The sequence below is a fragment of the Mycteria americana genome, chromosome 18 (genome assembly GCF_035582795.1).
Source record: "Mycteria americana isolate JAX WOST 10 ecotype Jacksonville Zoo and Gardens chromosome 18, USCA_MyAme_1.0, whole genome shotgun sequence".
Taxonomy (NCBI): domain Eukaryota; kingdom Metazoa; phylum Chordata; class Aves; order Ciconiiformes; family Ciconiidae; genus Mycteria; species Mycteria americana.
Genome location: NC_134382.1, coordinates 10,996,720 through 11,017,126, shown reverse-complemented (window position 1 = coordinate 11,017,126; position 20,407 = coordinate 10,996,720). Strand labels below are relative to the sequence as shown.

Below are 20,407 nucleotides of genomic sequence, written 5' to 3'. Positions count from 1 at the left end.
GTAGGTCCATACGTGTATATGTCTGTTCACATACGCTCAGCACTCGCACGCACACGCACTCACGCCCCCAAGCCCCCCGCCCCGCGCTTGGCCGAGGCTGGAGCTGGGGGGGCACCCCGGGGTCCTTCGGTGGGTGGCTGCGGCCGCGGGGGGCTGCCCCCCACCCCAGGGGTGCCCCCCTCCTCCTCGCCCCCCCTCCCCGGGAGGCAGAGCCCGTGCCCTTCCCCTCCCCGCGGCGGGAGCAGGTGCTCCCGGGGGACCGCAGCCCCCGTGGTGCCGGTGCCAGGTTGGTGGTGTCGGCGCCGCCGCGGCGCAGGCAGGGCAGAGGCGAGGGGCCGGGGCGCAGGCTGGGGAACAGCTTCGTGTTGTCGGCCTCGTGGGCGTACAGCACCCGCTCGCGCCCCCGCGCCCGCGCCCGCCGCCTCCAGCAACGCGGAGGGCGGGAGCGACGCATGCAACAGGCCCCCGTGCCGCGCCGGCGGCGCCCGTGGCGGGTAGGGCGGCCGGGCGGCTCGGGGCTCGCCCTGGTGCGCTCCCCGCCGGCGGCCGTCCCTGTGCTTGAGCCACGTCGGGTGGAAGCGGTACGATGGCCCGGGGCAGCGCGGGTGGGAGCGCTGGCTCTCGGCGCTCGCGGTGCAAACCACACTCTCCACTTTGCTCCAACAAAGCGTAAGCAAGCGAACGGGCGGCGAGGGCTGTGCAACGGGCGGCGCGTCTGCGCGCGCGCTTAGGATCTGTAGTCCTTCTTGCTGTAGGGTTTGTTGCCCAGGATGCTATCGATCTCGTGGACGATGGAAGACGACAGCTTCGGAAGGACCTGCGGGGGACGGGGGACGCCGTTGGGAGTCGGGATCGTGCCGCCGGTGCACGCGGGAGGATGCAGCTGCGGGCGGCACATGGCCGTGCTGCGCTCGCCGCCTCCGCCCCGCCACCTCGATGCTACGAGCCCCAGCTCGCCGACTGAGCCACGCGGTTACGGAAAAGCCTGGGCCGGGCTCGTCCCCTGCCTTCTCAGCCCAGCAAAGCCTCGTCTCTGCCGCTCAGCTTCGGATCAAGCAAAACCCATAATTTTTGTTTCGCCCGAGGTTCACAACCTCCTTTTCCTACCCAGAGCGTCGCAGCAGCGAGCGTCGCAGGAGCGTGCATCGCAGCACCGTGCACCGTAGGAGCGCGCATTGCATCGCAGCGCTGCAGCAGCAAAGCACGCGCAGGCAGGCGCTGCCCCGTTAGAGCCCCGCGAGCAGGGTCTGCTTGCTTCCCCGCAGCGAAGCCTGCCCCGGCGCGCGCTGCCGGCGTGCCGACGAGGTGGGGAGCGCTGACCTGTATTGCTCCAATATTCTCCATCAGCTGGTCGGCGTTGGAGGCACCCAGCAGGACGGAGCTGACCCCCTCGTTGCGCAGGCACCAGGCTGGGGCGGGAGGGAGAGCAGAGCCTGAGCGCGGCTCGGCCGCCCCCGGCGACCCCCCCGCACCCCCCGGCCCCCTTACCGATGGCGAGCTGGGGCAGGGTGCACCCCAGGCGCTCGGCGATGGCCTGCAGCTCCTTCAGCTTCGCCTGCTGCCGCCGGCCCTCCTCGCTCAGGATCTTGTCCTTCAGCCATTGGTATCCCTGGGGGGCGGGAGGGGGCTCGGAGGGGGTGTCACAGCGGGACTGGGGCGTACCGGGACCTCGTGCAGGCAGGGCATCCCCAGACCCCCCCGGGTCACGGCTCCTGGACCTCCTGCTCCCATGGGGATCTTGCAACACCCCTGGCCCCGCTCCCCCGGCTCTGCCCGTCCCGCTGCGCTCCCCCCGGCCCCAGCCGGGCTCACCTTCAGCGAGGCGCGAGAGTAGGGGGGGATCCCCCCGTCGTACTTCCCCGAGATGATCCCGCAGGCCAGCGGGGACCAGGTCATGGCTCCGACGCCTGGGGCAGAGCAGAGCGGGGGGTGACGCTGCCGCCCCCGAGCTCCCCCGGGGAACGCGGCACAGGGGCTGGCCGGCCCCGGGGGACACGGGCTGTGCCGCGCCTGGCCACGGCAGCGCCGGGCTTTGGGGAGCGCTGTGTGGGGGGGGCTGGGGCAGAACCCCCGCTGCCGTACCTATCTTGTGGAAGAGCTCGGGGAGCTGCACCTCCACCTTCTCCCGCTGGAACATGTGGTACTCGGCCTGCTCGCAGATCGGCGGGATCAGGTTGAACTGCCGGGCCACCGAGTATGCCTCCTGCCGAAGAGCCAGCACCCTCAGCGCCCCGCCGCACCCCGAGCCCCCTGCCCACCCCCCTGAGAGCTGCCCCGAAAGATAATTAAGGCTCAAGCGTATCTGCAAGCGCTTGGCTCCCGACGGCTGCTGTCGAATTAAATCAGCGGCACCGGCGGCACCGGGGCTGCTCCGCCACAGCTGCCCCCGGGCCCCTACCATGATCTCCATGGAGCTCCAGCGCGAGGTCCCCCAGTACATGGCCATCCCCTGGTTGATGACGTGGGTCATGGCTCGCACCGTCTCTGCCAGGAGGGAAGGGGAGAGCGGCAGTGGGGGTTAGCGGGCGCCGCGCCGGCAGGAGGGGGCTCACGCCGCACCGACGGCTGGCGAGCGTCCCGCTCCCCAGCGCCGAGGCGGGAGGCGGGAGCTGGGTTGTTCCAGAGGATGCTTTCCGAGAAGGAGCAGGACGGGGACTGAGGGAGCAGCCGCTCGGGACGTGCTGGGGACCACGGCCAACCCTGACATGCCGCCGGCGATGCCGGGGCTCTCCCGGCACGGAGAGCAGCCGCTCGGCTCCTGGCACCGGCCCCACGCCCCGCAGGGCACCCGCGCAGGCACCGTGCTTGGCACCGCTGCAGGGGGAGGGACCCGAAGCATCGCCCGTGCACCGAGACCCAGGAGAAGGAGGGAACCCCGGACCCCGTGCAAGGGGCGCGGGGGGGTCTCTGGGGAGAGCTGGCCCTGAGCCATGCGGGCTGGGGCCAAGCCAAGGCGCGCTCCTGCAGCCAAAGGCGGGTAGCGGGGAGAGCGACGGGCACGAGGCTCACCTGGCCGGTGCCGGAGCGCGCGCCCCGGCACGCTCACAGCTGCCCTGGTGAGGAGGGACCCTGCCGTGGTCCCTGCTGCGGTCCCCGGCACGGCTGCAAAGGGCGCCCCGTGGCGAGGACCCCGAGGAGGCTGGGGAGCCTCTTCGCTTTATTCCCCTTTAACTGCGCGATGGTCTGAAGGGGCGGGGGGGGTTGTTGTGCTGCCGCTGCCTGTGCGTTTTATGGCGGGGTTTGCTCGGGGCGGGGGGACGGGGGTGGCAATCTCAGAGGAGTGGGGGTTCTGCCCCAGGAAATGCCGCTGGGGCACAGGCGGCGGCCGGCGGGCAGAGTGCGGGCAGGGAGTACCTTCTACGATGAAAGTCCTGGACTTGGAGGAACTAAACAGGTTCCCTGGTGATAAAAGAGAGATTGAGAGAGAGCGGAGTCGGCTGCTGCCGGCGGAGCGGAGCAAGCGGTTCGCCGGGACAGGGGCAGCAACCCGGTGCTGCGCCACCAACCCACCCCCGCTGCGGCCCGAGGGGGGTCCCGGTGCCGGGCTGGGGGTGGCAGAGACTTAACCGTGGCGTGGCCTGACCGTGGCAGCGGAGGGGCGGTTTCTGCTCAGGAAGGGAAAACGCCCGTGAAGTAAAAGCCTGGCGCAAACCGACCGCGACAGCGACGAAAGGCGGCGGGGAGGAGCGTGCGCCGTGGCGCGGCACCCACCTTCCATCGGCGTGTTGGGGTCGGGCCGGTTGGCAAACACCACGTCCACGTACTCCAGCTGCAGCCGCTCCAGCGACGCCTTCAGACCTGCCACACCGACGGGACCGTCAGGCACGCCAGGCTCTGTGCCGCCAGCCGGCGAGGCAGCCCGTGCCGGCGCAGCCTGGCGCCGAGGCCGGCAGCACCCGGTGGGCATCCCTACCTTCTATGATGTGCTTTCGGGACAGGCCCCTCTCCGTCTCGGCCCTGGAAAAGGAAAGGTGAGTGAGAGCCCGGCGCGCTCCGGCCACTCTGCCGCGGGGCGGGTGCGCTACCTACTTTCCTCCCCAGAAGATTTTGGTGGTGATGACCAGGCTGGACCGTCTGCAGGGAGAAAGAGAGAGTCACCGGCGGCAGCACCCGCAAAGCCCCGCGTGCCCTGCCTGCTGCCTGCTGCCTGCTCCCTGCCCGTGCGCGTTCACCCCCAGGGCTGCTCCGCCAGCTTTCCCCAGCCCGTCGGCACCGCGGTGACGGCTTTGCCGCACAGGAACGAAGTCCGGCTTACCTCCACCCTTTCTTCTTGATGATGTTCCCCAGCACCACCTCGGCCCTGCAAGGGAAGGGGATGTCAGCCGCCAGCAGGGACGGCCCCGCAGACTGAGAGGCAAACGCTGTGGCCGCGGGGACGCCGTGTCCCCCTCCAGCTGCAGCGCCAAGAGCCGAGCTGCTCCCTGGCGCGCGAGCTTGCTATTTTTAAGTGGGCGCGTGGGCACGCTGCGATGCCTCTGGGCCACTGCGCCCCGGGCGCAGCCGTGCTCGCGTGGCACAGGCAGCCGCAGGCAGCGCAGGTCCGCACGAGCCATCACCCCCGCCACGAGCAGGCGCTCCCTGCCCCGTCCTGGCAGCTGCTTTGCAGCCGGGAAACCCGGGAGGCTCCCAGCGCCGCTGCGGCTCGGCGCTGCCGGAGGCCAGGGCGCAGGATGAGGCCCCTTGTGCCGCTGCTGAAGCGGGGTACCTACTTGCCGGCGGCATAGACTTCTGCCGTGTCGAAGAGATTAATGCCGTTGTCGTAGGCTAAAGTCATCAGCTGCTCCGCCATCTGCGAGGGGAGAGCGGGGAGGGTTGGCAAAGGGGGTGGCCGCGAGCCAGAGCGCGGAGGCGTGCGCTGGTGATCTCCGGCACACCACGTGCACCGAGAACAGCACCCGTGGCCGTGCCGGCCCCATCCGTCCCCCCCTTCGTTCGGGAAAGGCTGGGGAGGGACGGGGCAAGGGGGCGCGATCCTTACCTCATCTGTGATTTGCCCTCCAAAAGTCACCCATGTCCCTGTGGAGGAGAGAGGGTGCACGCATGGTGAGCGCGGTGAGCACTGAACGCCACCGCCCCAAGCCCCCGGCCACCCACCCTGGCTCCCCCGGCACAGCCCCGGCACGCGGCAGCCGTGGTTGGCCCCGCCGCGTGTGGCACAGCGCTCCCGGCACAGCCCGGTCGCTTCCTATCACGTCAGAGGAGAACAAGAGAAAATAATTTGACAACGTCTGGGCCGTCTCTCAAAACCACTGCCAGGCCGGAGGAAAACCCTCTCCCTCCCTTGCAAAGCATCGCCGGAGCAGGTGAGCGCCGCCCTCGCCGGGGAGCGCCGGCAGCAGCCGCGGGATGGAGGAGCAGCCGAGGGGCCGCGGCAAACCCCGGCACTTACCCAGGCCCAGGCAGGACACGCGCAGCCCAGACTTCCCGAGGTTCCTGGAAGACAGAGGCCCGTTAGGAAAGCCGCCAGAGAGCCCCAAAACACCGTCTCAGTGTCCGCGTGCCAGTGAGTCGCGGTCCCTAGTGCCGCTCCCATCCCCATCCCCGTCCCCGCCGGGACGGTCCCGCAGCGAGGGTCCCCTGCGACTGGTTAAAGAGCCATCCCAGGCCGGGCACGCTGCGGCTCGCCGGCGGCACGGCCAGCACCGGTGCAGCGACGCTGTTTCCCGCACACAAAATAACTGCTGTGCCCGGCAGGGCAATTGCGTGGCAGCGGGCAGTGACCTGGTTAAAGCGGCTCCCGTCACGAGGCCGGGGTGCTCGGCTCCCCCGACAGCGCTGCCGGTGCCGGGGGACAGGGCAGGAGCAGGGGGAGACGGCACACCGGCGGTCAGGCCTGGAGCGTCTCACACGTGGCACGAGCCGTGCCCATTCTCTGCGGCGTGGCACGGGGGGCACAGGTCACCAGAGGGAGAGGGTGCTCGGGAGCGGAGCGGCATCCCAGAGAAATGGAGCACCCCTGAAAATTTGGCCGGCACAAGGAGCCGGAGAACCGCTTTGGGGAAAGGGGCCGGGCTGGCAGACGCCTTCGCTGCGGTGATGGAGAGCCAGTTTCTCGTTAGAAATGACAAAGGCTCGAGTAACGAGCGTTAAAATAAATAAAGTGTAGGTGAGCCGTGGCAGCTCGCCCGCGCGGGTGTCGCGTAGCAACCGGGAGGCACCTCCACCACCGGCATTGCCGGCACGGGCACGGGGAGCCGGGCAGGGAGCAGCCACGGTCCGACAGCGGCGGCGGTGAACTGCGGGCCGAGCCGAGTCGGGGCATCTTCCTTCCGCGCTGCCGCATTATTGCCCAACATCTGGAGGCGTGGGCGCTCCTCCCGCCAATCTGCATTATTTTTAGAGCATTTCATGGCGGGGAGAGGCCGCGGCCATGGGGCGGCGGCGGCTCAAGGCCCCGTGATGGGGGGTCGTGGTGGGGAGGGGATGGCACCAGCCCTGTCCCGGCCATTCCAGGCTGCAGGGGCATCGCCGGGGTCCTCCGGGGCGGGTGGGCACCGGCAGCGCGTCGCTGCTCCTGGCTTTCTTGCCCAAAAGCGTCTTGCCTGGTTGCCCAACGGAGACGCTGGCAGGTACTGGGGGAGGCCGAGCCCCCGCCGCCTCTGCGGGAAGGAGCATCCCGCCGCGCTGTGCCATGGCCTTCCCGTCCTGTCTCTTTGCACGGAGCATCCCCCTGCGCCACCGTCCCCCCCCGCGGCCGCCGGCGGGGACCCCCGAGCCAGGCACCCAGCACCCGGGAGAGGGTCCCCCGGCGCGCTCCTCCTCCGGATGGGGACGCGACCGCAGGGCGCGAGTGCCAAGCCTGGGGGGTGCCAGCGCACGTGGCCCCAGTGCCGCCACTGCAAGGGTTCGGCGTTCGAGAGCCGGAGGGAGCCGCCCTGGACCCCTCCCCTGCGCCTGGGCGAGGGGACTCGGCTGATTTGGACAACGATGGTGGGTGACGGCTGTTCTCATCCCCGCGCTCTGCCGGCCCGATGCGCTTCGCAGCCCAGTGCCGGTCTCATCTGGGCTGCAGCGAGGGCGGGCAGCGGCTGTCAGCCGTACCATGGCGTGCGTGCTCACCGGGGGAAGCCCCCAGCCCCGCGCCCGGGTGCACGCTCATCCCCCCAGCGCTCTGCTCCAGTGCCAGGGACGTGGAGGGTGTTCACCCAGCGGGTGCTGGCCGGGGGCACAAGGTGCACACACCACCCTTCCTTTCCAAACCCACCGCGGGCAGCCAAGGGCCGAATCCTGGCTTGCAGCTCCGCGCACGCTTCGCAGGGCAGCGAGTCTCTGGCCGTGCCGTAAGGATGCCATGGCAGCCCGCAGATTAACGTACGCCGCGACTCTCAGACCCCCCTGGCTTGGCAGCCTGCCTGGCTCGGCAGGCGCCGGGGATCCTACTAATCCTACCCCAAATTTTAGAGTCCCTTCCCCCCGCATTCCGCTGGTTTTACGCGAGCCTGAATCAAATCCGCGCCGAGAGGGGACAGCAGCAAACGGTACGGAAGGCGACGGAGGCGCACGGTCAGCACTTTTAACACCGAGAAACCTACGGAGCAGGACGCGAGCCAGGGATTAGGGCAGTGCAGCACACCCGGCCCCCCCAGCCCCCCCCCCGCCGCCCCCTAAATCTCGACGAGGAGCAGCGAAGGCAGCCGAGCAGGCTGCAGATCTGCCTGCCCGAGCAGCGCGCCCGTCTCCTACCGGTATTTCATCCCCAGCTGCTTGATGCTGGACTCGCTGGAGGAGGGGACGTTCTGCACCGAGAGCTGCCCCAGGCTACGGGCCACCATGGCCACTGCCCGGAACTTGCCGCGGGTGCCGAGGCTGGGGCTGCCGGCATTCTGCCGGTTCAGTCGGTCCTCCGCGCTCCGGCTCTTGATGCTGTGCTCGGAGCACACAAAGGAGACCTGCATGCTGCTCTGGTGGGCAGCCGTGCCAGCTGCCTAAATTTAGCCGGTGCCCCCGGCGAGGCGGGGAGCTCCTCCTGCGCGCCCACACGCCGCCGCTCCGCCGACGTGACGGCGGGGGGCTGCGAGGCTGCGGGCGCGGAGCTGGCTCCCGTCAGCCCTCCTGCCCTCAATATTTGATGAGCTCAGGAAGCGAGCAAGCGGTGCCGGGGCAGGCGGGGGGCAGGAACGGGAGCACCGCGGCGGGTGCCCCCCGAAGGGACCCCCGCACCCGCCGGGCATCCCCCGCGGGCAACGCTTCCGGCCCGGCCCCGGCTTGGGGCGCGGGGGGGGCCGAGGCCCCAGGGGCGAAGGGGCCTCTTGCCTCCCGCCAGCGCGGCGTCCCTGCTCTCGGGCGGATGCGAGTCCGAAGCGCAAACCTCCCGGCAGCCGCGCGTGCACCTCGCCAAATACTCGGTTCTGGGGCGAGAGCGCAGGCGGTGGCGACGCCGCTGGCTCTCCTGGGCGCGGAGGCCGGCGGTTCGCCGAAGCGGGACCGGTTGCCCCCCCTCGGGGCCGCGGCCCATCACCCAAATTTCGCGCAGCGCGAGCTACGCGGATCGAGGCGAAACCCAGCCCAGCATCTCCTGACGAAGGAGGGGTGCGAGCCGGCCGCGCTGCAGCACCCTTTTGTGGCCGGGGCCACGTGCCGGCTGCCCGCGCTGGCCGTGCCCGCGGGTAAGGAGCAGGGAGAGGGGCCAGGGCTTGGTTTGCGGGGGAAATTACGCGCGTTCAGCCCCGACCTAATGAGAAATCTTGTAATCTCCTCCGCTTCCCTCTGCCACAAAGCTCCTTAGCCGGGTAATCCCGCCGGCTCCAGCCCCGGGGCGAGGGGGACCCGGCAGCAATCGGCAGCTCCCCGAGGAGGAGAAACCCCAGCGATTTTGGGGGCAGCGGGCACATGCCCGAAGGACTGGAGGTGCCTGTGCCAGCCTCTCCCCATCAATAAATAACGGCCCCATGAATATTAGATGGGCTCTTGCCACCGTGTAAATGTTACCTCTGTTGTTGGGAGCAGAGGGGAACCCGACCCGCGGTGCGGCGCGGCACGGCACGGCACGGCACGGCACGGCACGGCACGGCACGGCGCAGCAGGAGCCGGCAGAGCCGCTGGCCCCGGGGCCTTCACTGCAGCAGGGGGGCGAGGGGCACCCCTGCGTTTTCACAGGGGGGAACAGCTCCCGGCCCCAGCCCCGGTGCCCCCGGCCCCAGCCCCAGCCGGGCTACCGGGGGTGCCCGGCCCATCGCCCCACCTGCGGTGCTGGGGGAGAGCGGGCAGGGATGCGCCGGGAAAACCAGCCACGTGCCCCCGGACGAGCCGTGGCCAACGGCTCCGGCGGCCCGGCATGTCCTCCCCGGCACGGGTGGGTAACGAGGACAAAAGTCGGCTGAAATCCTGAGGCGCCTCGCGCCATCCCGGGACCCCCGTGCAAGATGAGGGGAGGGCCAGCTCTGCAGCGAACGCTCGTCAGACGGACAAAGCACCTCCGGAGCGTTTTGCTCCAACTGCCTGATCTTTAAGAGCGCAGAGTGTGTTTGCACTTGCAGCTACCCAACAGCACGGGGGAAATCCAAGTGAGGAGATCACAGATCACCGAGCAAGAGACAACGGCGCTGACCTGCTGCAGCCTCTCCCGCACACGCCGCGCCAGGCCGCCTTTCATGCCGCGGGCGCCGGCTCCTCCCGACCTCAGTGCGGCACAGGGAAACCAGTGAAATCCTGCAGGCCGGGCTTTCCCCGATGAGGCGTGAAACCAGCGCTAAGCAGCATCCCCTGCTCCGTCCCCGCATCTCGGGCCGGGCACGCTCGGCCCTCGCCGCGTTCGCCGCCCCGGCAGGTGCCGCCTTACCTGTACTTCATGCCGGTGGCGCGGGCGGTGCCGTCGGCCAGGGAGAGCCCGTGCATCCGCAGGAACTCCTCCAGCGTCTTCGCCCGCGCTGCCGCCCGCACGTCCCGCAGCCGCCGCAGCTCCGGCCCGTCCGCCGGCCGGGGGGCCGGGGGCAGCCCCCACTCGGGCGGGTGCCGGCTGGCCACGCTGCGCAGGCTCTCGCTGTACGTCATGGAGAGCATCCCGCCACCCAAGCGTGGGCTCTGCGGGCTGGCTCCGCCGCCGACCGCTCAGCGATGCTACGGAGAGAGCTGGGAAAGCGCCCTGCTGCGACACCGGGCTCCGCCGCCGCTCAAGGCAGAGCCCTGCCCGTGCCGCGATGCCAGAGCGGTGGCACCTGCCCTTGCGAGGACCTGCGGCGGGTCTGCGGCGCAGGGAGGGGAGAGCGGGGACCCTGGCCAAGCCAGTCGCCTCAGCGGAGTAAAGTCTTGGTGGGGGAGCCGAAGAGCAAAGGAAAGGGCGAGGGCGGCAGCGCGGCACGGAAGGGACGTGGTGCTGCCCGTGGCCGGGCGACCACAGCCGCCCCGAGCGCGGTGAGCTGCTGCAGCCTGGCACGTGCCCCGGCCGCGCTGCTCCCAGCTCGCACCAGCTGGGCTGCCACTGGGTTGCATCCCTGCGAGGGACGCGGTGGGCCCCGGGAGCTGGCTGGGGCGGTGACACAAGCGCCGCTGGTGAGAATCCGGCACCGTGTGCCGGTAGGCGGGAGAGGTCAGGACAGGAAAGGTGGCCCCGTGGGGCTCCCTGGGGAAGGTGGGCATCCGCAGAGGGGCCGTGGGTGCCGGGAGCTCGCCGGTGGCTGCTGCGCCTGCGGGAGGCTGCCGCAACCCGTGCCGCCAGCCAACACCTTCCCCGCAGCCGCGGCAGCGACCTCCCAGCCGGTGCGGGCTGCCGAAAATAGCCTGCTGCAGAGCGGGCTCCTCACCGGAGCTCACCAGGCTGGAGGTGCTCACCGCCTCTACAGCTGGGATCTCGCCGGTGGTGGCACCGGCATCGATTTCCCTGCAGCTCTCTGCAGTGTCCCTCTGTCTGAAAGAAGGAGCGGGAACCGGGGCCGAAACCACGGCGCTGGTGCCGAAGCGGCCACTGGGAGCTGGGAGTGCACCGTGCCGGAGCTGCGCCGGCATCAGGCTCCGGCCGGGCTCCCACTGGTGGTTTCTTCTTTCCCTGCAAAGCTCAAATTTACAGTAGCAGGAGCCAAAAGCAAAGTGCGCTTTCCCACTGAGGTGTGACCTCAAGAAAAAAGAAGAAAACCCCGAAGGTACGGAGCGTCAGCTGGCAAGGGGTGACCGAAACGCGCGGGGCTCCTGCGACACCCTGCGCCGCCGGGGACCCTCCCGAGCTCCTCCTGCTCTGCAGCGAGGGCCTGGGAATGCAGGGAGACGTGGAAAGGGGACCCCTCTCCTGCGGCAAAGCCAAACTGAACGCTGGCCGCCAGCCTCCTCTTCCTGCCACGCCTCGAAGCCGGAGCCCGGAGCCGGCACCGCTGGCACCAGCCCTTCTCCACGGCTGGGGCTTTTAATTAGGGCAGCGCCGGTGGCTCCTGCTGGGCATGGGCGCAGCACCCAGCCCTGGGGGGACCCCCTTGTCCCCGGCAGGACCCCTCGCCCCGGCGGGATCCCCTTGCCTGACAGCGGCTGGGCGACGTCTGAGCCGGCTGCACCGCTGCGCTACAGCTTCACCGCGCTGCAATGAAACGGCTGCAGCAAGCGGAGCCGGGGGCTTTGGTCTGGGCTGCTTTGAGGAACGGGGCGGGAACCCACCGCCCGCCTCATTTCAACACCTCCCTCATTTTCGGCTGAGCGACGTTATGGGGCGGCAGAGGGAGCGCGGAGGCAGCGGGCTCGTCCACGGGCCGTTCCTTAGCAGAAATCCTGCGGCTGCCTGAGGGACGAGAAGCAGCGGGGGCTGCGGGCGCTGCCGAAGCCCAAGCAGTGCCGTGCCCAAGCGGGAGAGGCTGTTTGGCGGGGAAGGAGCGGGGATGGGGACCGGACGCAGGCTCCGAGGGATAGCAGGGGGCCGTTAGCACGCGTCAGGGGCACAACAAGTGGGTGACGGTTGGGCGTGCAGGGTAGCTGCTCGGAAAGGCGTCTGTCCAGCCTGGCTTGCCAAGCTGGGAACTTGTTGGCAACCGATAGCCTGCCTAAAACCAAAAAGACCCCGGACGAGCCCCCCCCCCAAGCCACCAAATCCCGAGCTCCCCTGCCCAGCAAATCCCCCCTGCTGCCCGCAGCGGGCTGCACCGCCGGCCGTGCCCATCCCCGCTTGCCACCTGCGCCGCCGGCCCCGACTCACCCGCGCGCCGGGGACGCTGCTCATCAACGGCACAGCTCTGGGTGGCCGGGCTGCCCCGGGGCAGCTATAAGAGACGCGCGGCCGCTGGGTTTTTTTGCATTAGGGGAGTGTCGGCGCTTGGCGTCCAAAGCAATTGGCGGCTGCGACGGGCCCCCCCAGAGCCCGGCTTTCTTGCTGTGCTCCATTAGCCCTATTAGGGGATTTTCTTCCTTGCGAAGGGGAGCTAAATTATTCATGGCCGCTTTGCTAAAAGCCCCGGGATGCGCCGCTGCTTTATCAACGCTGGCATCGCTGCCTCCGCCCGCGGCCGACCCTCGCCTTGCAGTGACAGGTCCCGCGCCATCGGCACGCGGGGTGCTGGGGACAGCCGGGGCGCTGGGGGCCGTCTGGGAGCGGAGCAGGTCCCCTGCGGCGGACGCAGCCCTCCTGCGGTCCCCACGGTCAGAGCTGGGCTGCGGCAGGACGAAAACGCAGCCTCCTCTGGGCAGGAGCCCCGAAACGGGGCTGGGTGACAGACGCCCGTGGCAGCAGCCTACGGGCAAGCTGGCTCCTGCCTGTCGGCCTCGGGACCCTTTCACACCAGATGCGTCCGGCGATTCAGGTGCGCGGCTGCGCCTGGCCGGTTTGGCAGCCAAAACCCACCCGTGGCTCGGGCTCGGCGGTGCCGGCAGCAGTGCATCGCCGGGACGGGGACGTTGGCAGCGCCACCGAACCACCCCGGTGCCGGCCAGCCTCTCCTCCTCCCGCTGCACGTGGGGACGGAGCGGGGAGGCCGCGGCTCCCTTGGGGGGCAGCCCCCTATCCCCCGCCCCATTGCGGCCAGGCCGGACCCGGGCCAGCGCCGCTGGGCTGCTGCGGCCCCGGGAGCAGCGAAGCGGCTGCTGGCACGGTGTGCGTGGAAAAGTGCCGCCTTCGCTTCAGACGGTAAGAGGGGGTGTGGGGGGCAAGCGTTGCCTTCTTCACCACTTAATGATGCTTCTCTTAATGGAAGGAGCAGCGGAGCGGCTGGCCCGGTTCCTGGAGCTGCCCTTGGGAAAAGCCAGCGGGCTCTTCCCGGCGCAGCATTGGCGCGGGATGCTCCCCCTGAGCCGAGCTGAGCCCCGCACCCCGCCGCGGCGGCTGCCCCCCAGTAGCCCTCCGGCCACGCTCCGCTGCTTGGGGACCCGGCGAGGACGGCCCCCACCTACCCGGCCACACACGTGGGGTCCCCACGTCGCGCCGCCAGACCCACGAGCGGGCGAAGACGCGGTGCCGCACTGGCGATGCCCGCCCCGCGCGGAGGGACCCCTGCACGGAGGCAGGGCAGCGCTGTGCCAGCAGCGCCCGTGCCGGCAGCACCCCGGGCACGGGCAGAGGCTGCCGGGGCTTCAGCCGTGTCTGCTTGCCGGGGGGGATTTTGGGGAGGGTGAAGAGCTGGGTTACCTGTAGAACTGGAGCTGGCGCTTGGGGCTCCCGTACCTCGCGCTTCCGACAGCAAAGGGGAGAAAGAAGAAAGATGCCACAAACCCCATTAGAATGGTGGAGCGGGACGGAGCGGCAGAGCCGGTGGCCACAAGAAGGGTCGGTGGCACCCACCCGTGCCGCATCGCGGGGGGCACCATGCAGCAGGCACCGGCACGCTCCCCAAAAGTACCCACTCCTCCCGTAACAGGCATCAGCACCCAAAAACGCTGCTGCTGCCACGTGGGTTTTTGCAGTCCTGGCAGTTTTTGCATGAAGCATGCCGGGGCGGTTCTGGGTGCCGTGGCCCCAGGTTTGAAGCCCTGCAGACCCCCCCCAGCGCCGCCCCGCACCCTTACCTGTAAATCATCCCTGGGGAGCCCGTCTGCCGCAGCGAGAGTCGCGCCGGGGAGTCAGTGGTGGATTCGGGATACATGGAGCCAGCCTGGGCTCCCCGGAGCCGCTCACCGCCTTACCCCTGCCACAGGGGAAGAGAAAAAGAGGAAGAAACGGGGGTTTTTGGGGCGCGCGCATGACGGCGCTTCCTGTTGCAGAAGCTCGCGAGGCGGATGGGCATGTGGCACCGGCAGCGGCAGGCAGCGCGGCAGGCAGGGGACGGCAGCCCTGCCAGCCCCAGACCCCAGGGCTTCCACCCTGACCCGCCGCCGATCCCAAACCCGTCCCGCCCCTGCCCTGTGCCGCCAACTCCCCAACTGGGTTGCTCTCCCCAAACCTCGGGGGCTCCCGGGGAGGGCAGAGCGGGGTTCTCGCTGCCCCCCTCAATGCCCGCCTCGCTGCCCATGGGAGGCGAGCAGGGCACGCCACGGGGCAACCCAGCTGAGCTGCGGCAGCGAGGCACCAACCCACGTCATGGAGGTCTTACGACATATCAGGAAATAGTGAAGAAACGCGGGCCTGAAAAATGAATCATTTTGCTGGTGTTTAACACTAAAGCAGCCCCCAGAGGGTCCCTCTGCAAAGGACAAGCCAAGGAAAGGAAAATAGCTCGGCTTTTCCTGCAGCCCACATGTGACACTGCGAGCAGGGGTGCAGGAGCTCCGAGGGAAAGGGGGGCTCGCCCCCAGGCACCCCCGACCCTCCCCGTCCCCATCCCCATGCCGGGGGGGCGGCCGGCACGATGATCTGCTAGGAGCTGTGGTCCTGCTCCCGCTCCCCATCCCGCAACCCCGTCAGCAGTTTCCAGTATCACAGAAAACCACAGCACTTCCCTACAAAACTGGGGCTAATTTTTAAATATAACCCATCTTTCTTTAGGCCCGTGAAATGCCATCTTTACGCTGCAGGTCACGAGCTGCTTTTTCCTCCGGACGGGGACTGAGAGATCTCCGGGCTCCTTCCCCGACTGCCCTGGGCACAGCAGGAGCGTGGCCTTGCACAGCGTGCTCGCGTCCTGGCACGCATCCTGCCTGCATCCTGGCACGGCGTGCCTGCATCCTGCATCCTGCACCCCTCCCGCATGCCAGCACGGCGTGCCTGCATATCGCGTCCCGCCCGCATCCCAGCAGGGCATGCCTGCATCCTGCATCTCTGCCACGTCCCGCATCCCTCCCGCATCCCAGCGCAGCGTGCCTGCATCCCGCATCCCTCCCGCATCCCGGCCTGGCGTGCCCGCATCCCGGTGCGGCCCCTGCAGCCCACGCGGCCCAATGGCAGCGGCTGCGGCAGCCGAGCCCGTCCCCGCGGAGCTCCCTGCCCGCCCACCGCAGCCCCCGGCCCCGCTGCAGCCCCGGTGCAGGGCCCCATCTCCCTCCTCCCCTGCGCCCACAGAAACGCGGCTCCCTTTGGCCGCAGCCAGGGCTAGAGGTCAGGCAGGCTCAATAAAGCCGGGTTTATTTTTGAGAGGGCGGGAGGGAGCTGCTGCCCCGCGGCCCCGCACCGTTGCACTGCGCGCCCCGAGCAGGACCCTGCCGAGCCCCCAAAGCCATCGCGATCCCCCCGGCTTCTCCCGGGGGCTGCTCGTGCCGCCTTCGCCGCTCCCCGCGGCCCTCGCCTGGCAGCGGGCAGCTGCCTGCAAAACGCAGGTTCAACAGCGGCCGCCGGCCCGGTGCCGTCTCGCACGCTCCTGCAAGCGGCTTCGTGCCCGCCCAGCGTCACTTAATTAGTGGCAGTGCAAGGAAGCTGAAGCGAGCTGGGGAGATGCCTGCAGCAGGGACGGCCGGACCCCTGCCCCAGCCGCAGCGGGGGCAGCCGTGCGGCTTCCGCGCTTGCCCTGCCGCAAACTGAGACTCAAACTTATGGCGCGGCTTAGGACCGGCTCTGTTTATGTACCCTGGGGACCTGTGGTGTGACGAGCTCAGCTCTGCGACGAGCTCAGCTCTCCGCAATTTTCAGCGGGACCCGACGCCCCTCATCCGTTACCTCACGGTAATGCCAGGGGACCGAGCGCGGTGGCTGGCAAGTCTCTGGTGGCATTGGAGGAACTTTGCCGGGAAGCGCTGCTGGACGGCCAGGACCCGGGGCAGGGCTCCGCGTCCCAAGGAGCCGGAGCATCCCGGCCCCCAGGGTCAACCCGCCCCACCAGGTCCTCCCAGCCAAAGGCGCTGCCGAAAGCCCGGTCCCCTCCACGCTGGCAGTTTGGTGCTTCCCCGAGACCACTCCTGCACCTTCAGCTTCCTCACGGCAAAACTCAGCCGCGAGCCCGCAACTGCAGGACTTTCTGCAGGGCGATGCATGCAAAGGGAAGAAAAGTGTTTTCTTCTGCGGGATGTGCCTGGGACCCGGGTGCAAGGGTGCCCCGAAACTTGTGCTCCCACCAGGCTCCATCCCCATCCCGGGCCAGCACGATGGGGCGCGAGAGCGTGGGCACGGAGGCACTGGGAGGATTTACGGCCGGGAACCCCCGGGAGCCAAAGTTCTGCTGGGCCAGCCTGGGGGATGGTCTGCGGACCGCAGCCTCCCAAACACGCTGCAGTCGGAGCAAGAGGAGGTGAAACTGCACACGGAATTAATCTGAGTATAGGGACGAAGCCTCCGCACCTACTGATGAGCCTGAGCCCCCGAGGGTGAGGCACTGGGGTGGGGGGAGCTGCGGGACCCCTGCCCCGGGCGCCCCAGCGTCCTTCCCAGCTGCTCAGGTGAGGGATGCAGGGGAGACGGCGCTGAGCACCTTCCCGCTCCGGGTACCTGTCCCCGTATTTCTACCCCTCGTTTACTGGGTTTGCAAACAAGCACCCCCAGCAAATGCCCCCCGCCCAACACGCCACGGGAAAGGCGACTTCAGCACAATTACTCACACTGCCCTGCTCTGCCTTGCAAACGGCTTTCGACCCGGCACCTCCTGCCGTCACCTCTCTGTTCCTGCCCCGTGCACTCCCCCGTCCGCTCCCGGCCCCCCGCCCGCAGCACCGGCGCTGCAGGGATCCGCAGAGCAGCAGCCCTGCCCCTTCCCTCTGCCCGGGGAAGCCTCTGCTGCAGAGCAGCGTTCCCCCGGCCTGCCATCGCGGCACGGGCTCCCTCCGACCGTGGCCGGTGGGCTCGGGCGTGTTTACAAGCCGGTCATTAAGACAACGAACAAGGCAGGCGCTGGGGATTTAGCTGCGACACGTGAGGCTGCCCGTGATCATGCCGAAGCGCAGGCACTCGGCCCCCCGAGTCAATGACACAGCCCAAAACCATACGCGACGCGTCAGACGGGGTTATTCCTGCTTTGCCGTCACGTACACCAGCACGAAAGCAACGGGGTCCATCAGGCCAGCGAGCACCTGCGGGTCCCCGATGTGCAGCACTGCCAGCACGCGCCCCTTCCCCAGCGAGCCGGCGGGCGGGCTGCCTGCTGCGCCGTGGCTGCCAGCCAGGCACGGCTGAGCCACCGCCACGGCACCGCAAACCTGCCGGCGATGTCGACCACCCCGCACCCCACCTACCTGGCTCCGGTGCTCTAACGGTGATGTGCGGTCGGGAGGCAAAAAAAAAAAGGAGATAAAAAGCCCAGCTGCCGGCAGAGCCGGAGGCTCTGCAGGTTTCGGGAAGTGGCGCTGATGCCGGTGCAGAGCAGCTGCGACAGCCGGCGGCAAACACAGCGGGAGCCGGTTCCTACCCCATTCCCGCTCCGTCCCTGGGAAAAGGCGTCTGGCGGAGGAGGGAAGCCGAGCCCTCCGCACCCCGGGATGCGGCAGCACCCAGGGACGCCGCAGAGCCGTCCCTGCCGCTCTCACATCCTGACTCGGCAAGTTTGGCTCCGCGGTGGCGTGCAGCCGTGGCTGCGTGCAGCCGTGGCGTGCAGCCCGGCTCCCGATCCCGCCGGTGCCTTAACCGTGTCGGTGCCGCAGCCCGGCACTGCCAGCACGCGTGGGCGAGTGAGCGGCTGCCACCCGGCGCAGGCCACCCCTACGCAGCTCAGGCGAGAGGAGGCTCGTCCGGTGGCCGCGGGGAGTCTGGAGCTGGACGTTTCCATCACTGGATGCCTTTAAGTCACGCCGGGTGTTTTTCTTAAAAAATAAAATAAGAGTGTGTGCAGGCGATGCTGCGGGGCTGCCTCCCCGCACCGGGGCTCGCCCAGGCACCGTGTCCCACCGGGTGGCCACCCGTCCTCCTCCACGCACGCCAATCATGCCTTCTCAGCACCTTTTGCTTTTTGGCCATCTTGGGCAAAAAATCCACCCCGGAGCGCGTGGTTCAGAGACACCCCAGTAACTGGAGCACGCTGGTCCCCGGCGGCAGCACGGCACTGTAATCCTGGAGTGATAACAGCACCGATCTGGCCAGCGGCTGGATTTAACATGAAAACCAGAGGCCAAGCCAGCAAAAAGGGGTCAGGGTTTCAGAAGCGCGCAGCAGCACTTTTTTCATTTATAAACCAGGAAAAACCGGTTCCTCTCCATCCGCCGAGTCCCGCTCAGCTTCACTGCCGCATCCTGCCACTTCCTCTGCCCTCCCGGCGCGGTCCTGCCACCGACGGGGCCAGCGAGCACCCTGTCCGCTCCGAACCGCGCTGGCACGGATGGGGACCCGCTCGGCACCGCCGGGGCGGGTGATCCCAGCAGGCTGCCCGCTTCCCCCGCCGCGGCAGCTCCGCTAGCAGCGTGTGACAGGCGGGGAAGGCCGTAAACCCCGTCCCGTTGGGGGAGCGCTCCCCAGCACCGGCACGGCGGCGGCTTTGCTTCTCCAGCAGATGCTGGAAACCACGCGCCGAGGTTTTCTGCTCTCGCTCCACCGCGCGTCCGACCCACAGACCTGCACGCCAGTTTTAATTAATTATAATTAATAATAATACTATTATAATATAATAATATTATAATAAAATAATAAGAAAGCAGCTCTTGTGAATCTTCCACTAGCAGTTGCGAGCAGAGGCGTTTCTTGTTAACCAGCAGGAGAATCCCTGCATATATGCAATATGTATATATATGCAACATATAGGATACATATTGTCCAGCCTGCCTGCGCCGGCACTCACGCATGACGCGGCACCATGGCTCCCAGCAACGCTTTTGGAAGAAACCTGTGGTTTTTGGAAAGCCGGCTCGACGCCCTACCCGTGCAAAGCCGGCAGCGACCTGGCCTCGCCTCCCAGCGGGCTCTGCTCTTCTGCCGAGAGGCTCTCACCGGGACGAGAGCCCGAGGCGCCCGCGCGAACGGTCCCAGGACGTCTGCGTTAACCACAACGGCACGGCATCCCGGCGCTGGCTGAGCGGGCACGGGACCGACGGGGCTCCCCCACCGCAAGGAAAACAGCCTTAACAAGTAGAGGCTGGAGAGGGGCTCATGAGCCAAAGAAACCCACGGGTCTAGGACGCGGCCGAAGGAAAGCCCAAGGGCAGCGCGGGCAGCGGCCGGGTTGCAGGACAGGGAATCCTCCACAGCGCGGGAGAAGGGTCCTCCGTTCCAACGGCCCTACGTGTCATTTCGGCTAATGAAGCCACCGTCTTCAGTGTGGAAATGCGACCGTTTTGTCTCCGCTGTGCGCAAAGCGGCTCTGATCGCAGAGCAGGGGAAGACCTTTCGGGAGGAACGCGCGCGCTCTCCTGCGGGTTTGGCAGCACGTCGTGTCACCGGGGCTTAAGCGCCCGCCTCCGCCCGGTGCAGCGCCAACGGGCTACGGGCCACCAGCCACCGGCGCACCGGTCCGGGGTTACCTTGCCTTGCCGGGGAACAGAAAAGGGCGGAGGGAACCCATCCTCCCCGCTCCGGGTGCGGCTCCTTGCGGAGGAAAGGGGCCTCCCCGGCAGGGCTGGCGACGGGCCCCGCTCGCCGCGCGGGTCGGGGCGCTGGGCCGCGGGCCACCCGAGGGACGGCGAGCGAGCGGAGCCGTGACGGGGAAGGGGAAGGGGAAGGTACGGGCCTGGGCGCATCCCCGCGGCTTTTCAGGAGACGCGGGCCCCGGGCCCCGGGCTGCCGGGGCGGGCAAGGCCGGGGCCGCGCACCGCGCCCGCCGCCCCCAGCGCTGCCCCTCCCCGCCGAGACCGCGCACTGCGCCCGCCGCCCCCCGATAACGCCCGGCAGCGCTGGGAGGATGCCCGGGGCGCAGCCGGCGATCGCAGCCGACCCGCCGCGGGAAGGGGCACCGGCTGCCCCGCGCATCGCCCCCCGCCGCTCCCGGGCTACGAGCCCGGTGTTGCCGGGGCCGGGCGTGCGGCGGCGTGGCCTTACCGCGCCTCTGCCCGCGGCCGTGCCCGGCTCCATCACCCCCATCGCGGCCGCCATCGCGGTCCCCGCTCCCCGCCCCGCCCGCCCCGGCCCGCGCTGCCCGCACCTGCCCGCGGCCGCCGCTCCCCGCCGCTCCGCCGCGGCGCCCTCGTGGGGGGCAGGCCCCGCCCCGCCCCGCCCGCCGCCGATTGGCCGCCTCGCCCGCCTCTCCCGCCGCATGCAAACGATGCGGGCTCCGCGCCGTCCCCATTG

At 69.0% G+C, this 20,407-nt stretch overlaps 1 protein-coding gene across 11 annotated transcripts; it reads right to left on the bottom strand.

Annotated features, from left to right (window-relative positions):
- Positions 1-629: 629 nt before the first annotated feature.
- KCNAB2 (potassium voltage-gated channel subfamily A regulatory beta subunit 2) lies at positions 630-20,366 on the bottom strand. 11 transcript variants are annotated; one of them, XM_075520257.1, is made up of 17 exons: positions 20,262-20,366; positions 13,909-14,027; positions 13,532-13,573; positions 5,390-5,433; positions 4,979-5,016; positions 4,710-4,789; positions 4,256-4,300; positions 4,030-4,074; positions 3,914-3,957; positions 3,712-3,798; positions 3,355-3,399; positions 2,399-2,484; positions 2,083-2,203; positions 1,813-1,907; positions 1,489-1,609; positions 1,321-1,409; positions 630-817 (listed from the first exon to the last, which is right to left on the bottom strand). In XM_075520257.1, the coding sequence occupies exons 2-17, from the start codon at positions 13,983-13,985 to the stop codon at positions 728-730; spliced, it is 1,149 nt and encodes a 382-aa protein (XP_075376372.1). In that variant the 5' UTR covers positions 13,986-14,027; positions 20,262-20,366; the 3' UTR covers positions 630-727. The 11 variants fall into 11 exon arrangements, with proteins under 11 accessions (XP_075376372.1, XP_075376373.1, XP_075376374.1 ...); XM_075520258.1 differs by lacking the exon at positions 20,262-20,366 and adding an exon at positions 17,434-17,747; XM_075520259.1 differs by lacking the exon at positions 20,262-20,366 and adding an exon at positions 14,283-14,572.
- Positions 20,367-20,407: the final 41 nt, after the last annotated feature.

What these genes read in the sequence shown, in the direction of transcription:
- KCNAB2 (XM_075520255.1), bottom strand. Translation starts at nt 7,895, where the DNA reads ATGCAGGTCTCCTTTGTGTGCTCCGAGCACAGCATCAAGAGCCGGAGC. An exon ending in ATCAAGAAGAAAGGGTGGAG is followed by an intron (nt 4,075 to 4,255) that starts GTAAGCCGGACT and finishes TTCTCCCTGCAG; the next exon opens with ACGGTCCAGCCTGGTCATCA. An exon ending in CCCCAACACGCCGATGGAAG is followed by an intron (nt 3,400 to 3,711) that starts GTGGGTGCCGCG and finishes TTTTATCACCAG; the next exon opens with GGAACCTGTTTAGTTCCTCC.